Genomic DNA, 1,259 nt, shown 5'->3' on the forward strand with positions numbered 1-1,259 from the left:
GGTCTGTTTCAGAGCTGCTCGGCCTCAGGGATGATGCGGGACGTCCTGCTCACAGCCACAGCCAACACGAGCAGCTCGCAGCTGGCGGCCCTACTGCAGCTGCAGCACCGGCTACGATGCCAGGACAGGACCTCCACCAGCCTGTTCACCACCGTGGAGCAGAGGCTGGCCACCATCTCCAAGGTGAGCAGGAGGGGACGCCCTGAACCAGCTCCAACTCTAGGAGAGGGCAACCCTTTACGTCACTCGACTCGAGGCCGAACGCTGCCCTGCCTTTCCACAGCTGTGTGGCTCTGGGAGGGTCGCTCAGCCTCTCTGGGCTTCCGTGTCCTGTGGACCTCGTAGGTGGCAGCCTGGGGCCTGCAGCAGAGGGCTGACTGGTGCCCCGAGGGTCTGCACACGGCCGTGGCCTCCTTTCCCAACTCTGTTTAAGGACACGTTTTACACGTCACTCGAGTCACGGTTTTGATCTTGAGCACTGTCTGCAGTGCGTCAGAGCTACGGCCCCTTGTCTCTCATTCAGATGGCAGGTGTACTTGGAGTGTTGAAAGAAAAAAGACGCGATGGAATTTCACAGGTCGGGGAGACAGACGAGCACGCTCCAGCCACGTCCCTGTCCCCCTCTTCCTTCTTGGCTGCTTTCACGGTCCTCTCTTTTGGGGTGGACCCTCTCTGACCCTTCATCCAAGGCTGCCTTTGACATTTGGGGGCCAGATAATTCTTTCTGGGTGGGGTGGGGTGTCCTGTGCGTTATAGGACACTGAGCAGAGTCCTCGCCCCCAGCCCTATGTGACAACCAAAAAAGTCTCCACGTAAATGGAAGCAGAACCACCGGCAGAGGCTGGTGCCTTCACCCCAGGACGGGAGCCTGCCCTCCTCGGTGAAGAGCCCAGCGGGAGGTCTGAGGGGCTGGCCAGGCCTGAGGACAGCAGGGCCGGCACAGCCTGGACTCTGCACATGGTGGCGGGTGCCCTGCGGGCTCAGTCCAGCGGAGATGGGGGGAGGGCACACATGCCTCCTGGGAATAAGAATGGGCTGCCTGGGCGGCGGTGACTGGTCAAGGCAGTGCGCAAGCGACCAGGCGGAGGTATCTGTGACCAGAGCACCAGCGGGAGCCCAGCCCCACCTCCGCTGCCCGAGAGCTGGCCACCTGGCAAGTCACACCTCCCTCCCCTGTGGCTGCAGGGACCAGAGCACGGGCTTGGCCGTGGGAGCCGCACCGTCATGACAACACCTGGTGTCACTGCTGCTTCTGTTTT

At 62.0% G+C, this 1,259-nt stretch overlaps 1 protein-coding gene across 1 annotated transcript in view; it reads left to right on the forward strand.

The window, feature by feature from the left end:
* Positions 1 to 1,259, forward strand: part of CFAP46 (cilia and flagella associated protein 46) — a gene marked incomplete at its 5' end in the record, with an annotated part of 94,385 nt that overhangs the window by 61,437 nt on the left and 31,689 nt on the right. Inside the window, one exon of the mRNA XM_008583148.1 lies at positions 13 to 183. Within this exon, the coding sequence (XP_008581370.1) occupies positions 13 to 183 (171 nt within the window). The remainder of the gene's footprint in view (positions 1 to 12; positions 184 to 1,259) is intronic.

The sequence above is a fragment of the Galeopterus variegatus genome, unplaced genomic scaffold (genome assembly GCF_000696425.1).
Source record: "Galeopterus variegatus unplaced genomic scaffold, G_variegatus-3.0.2 Scaffold2839, whole genome shotgun sequence".
Lineage (NCBI taxonomy): Eukaryota > Metazoa > Chordata > Mammalia > Dermoptera > Cynocephalidae > Galeopterus > Galeopterus variegatus.